General features: G+C 30.9%; 1 protein-coding gene across 1 annotated transcript in view; it reads right to left on the bottom strand.

The window, feature by feature from the left end:
• The window catches only part of LOC125847612 (protein DETOXIFICATION 40-like), a 24,870-nt gene extending 24,372 nt beyond the window's left edge, over positions 1-498 (bottom strand). The window contains exon 1 of the mRNA XM_049527254.1: positions 160-498. Coding sequence (XP_049383211.1) covers positions 160-459 — 300 coding nt within the window. The 5' untranslated portion in view covers positions 460-498. The remainder of the gene's footprint in view (positions 1-159) is intronic.
• Positions 499-757: the final 259 nt, after the last annotated feature.

The raw sequence follows: 757 nt of genomic DNA, 5'->3' as shown, positions 1-757 counted from the left end.
TAAGATTTGTTCAGATCACAAACTTCAAAAGTTGTTTTTTCCTTTCTTATATTTCGTGCCTAATCAAACGATGTCAGATAAATTAGGGGCGAATAAAAGGGAGTATTACTAATAAATCTTGAGGTTGTAAAACAATATATAAAGGTGAAACAAAATTACCATGACACCATAGGCCAAAAGTTGAATGCCACTATTACCAAGGGAAGCAGCAGCAAGTTCAAGATTTCCAAGATGGCCACAGAAAATTTGTGTAGACATGGAAGTAACATTGTTAAGCAAGTAAACAATGATGGAAGGAGCTGCTAGACGGAACAGATTTCTCAACTCTATTACTGAAGCTATTCTAAAACGCTGAATACGTGATAAGCTTGTGTCTGATAGGATTTCTTCAAGTTCAGAGCTAATTTGCTCCGCCAATATTGGTTCTTCTGATTCTAACAAAGGTTCATTTGGCTCCATGTTTCAGTAGGAAGTTTTTGTCAAAAATGTTAAGATAGGTTTTATGAAAGAAGGAAGAATTGGTTTTTGATTTTTATAGAGCAAGTTGAAGTGAAAGCATGATGTAAGCACATGAGTGGAATTGATGCTACTCCGTCGATTCATTTTTACTTGTTCAGTATTGACTTGTCAAACATTTTAAAAAATAATAAATAAAATGAAGATTTAATAAATTACCTTTTTGAATATTAATTTAAAAAGAAAAAATAATAATAAATTATCTTTTAATTTTCTAGATAGAACATATAAAAGTAAATAT

This window comes from Solanum stenotomum, chromosome 12 (assembly GCF_019186545.1).
Source record: "Solanum stenotomum isolate F172 chromosome 12, ASM1918654v1, whole genome shotgun sequence".
Taxonomy (NCBI): domain Eukaryota; kingdom Viridiplantae; phylum Streptophyta; class Magnoliopsida; order Solanales; family Solanaceae; genus Solanum; species Solanum stenotomum.
The sequence above is the reverse complement of the archived record's forward strand: the minus strand, read 5'-3'. Positions and strand labels throughout refer to the sequence as shown.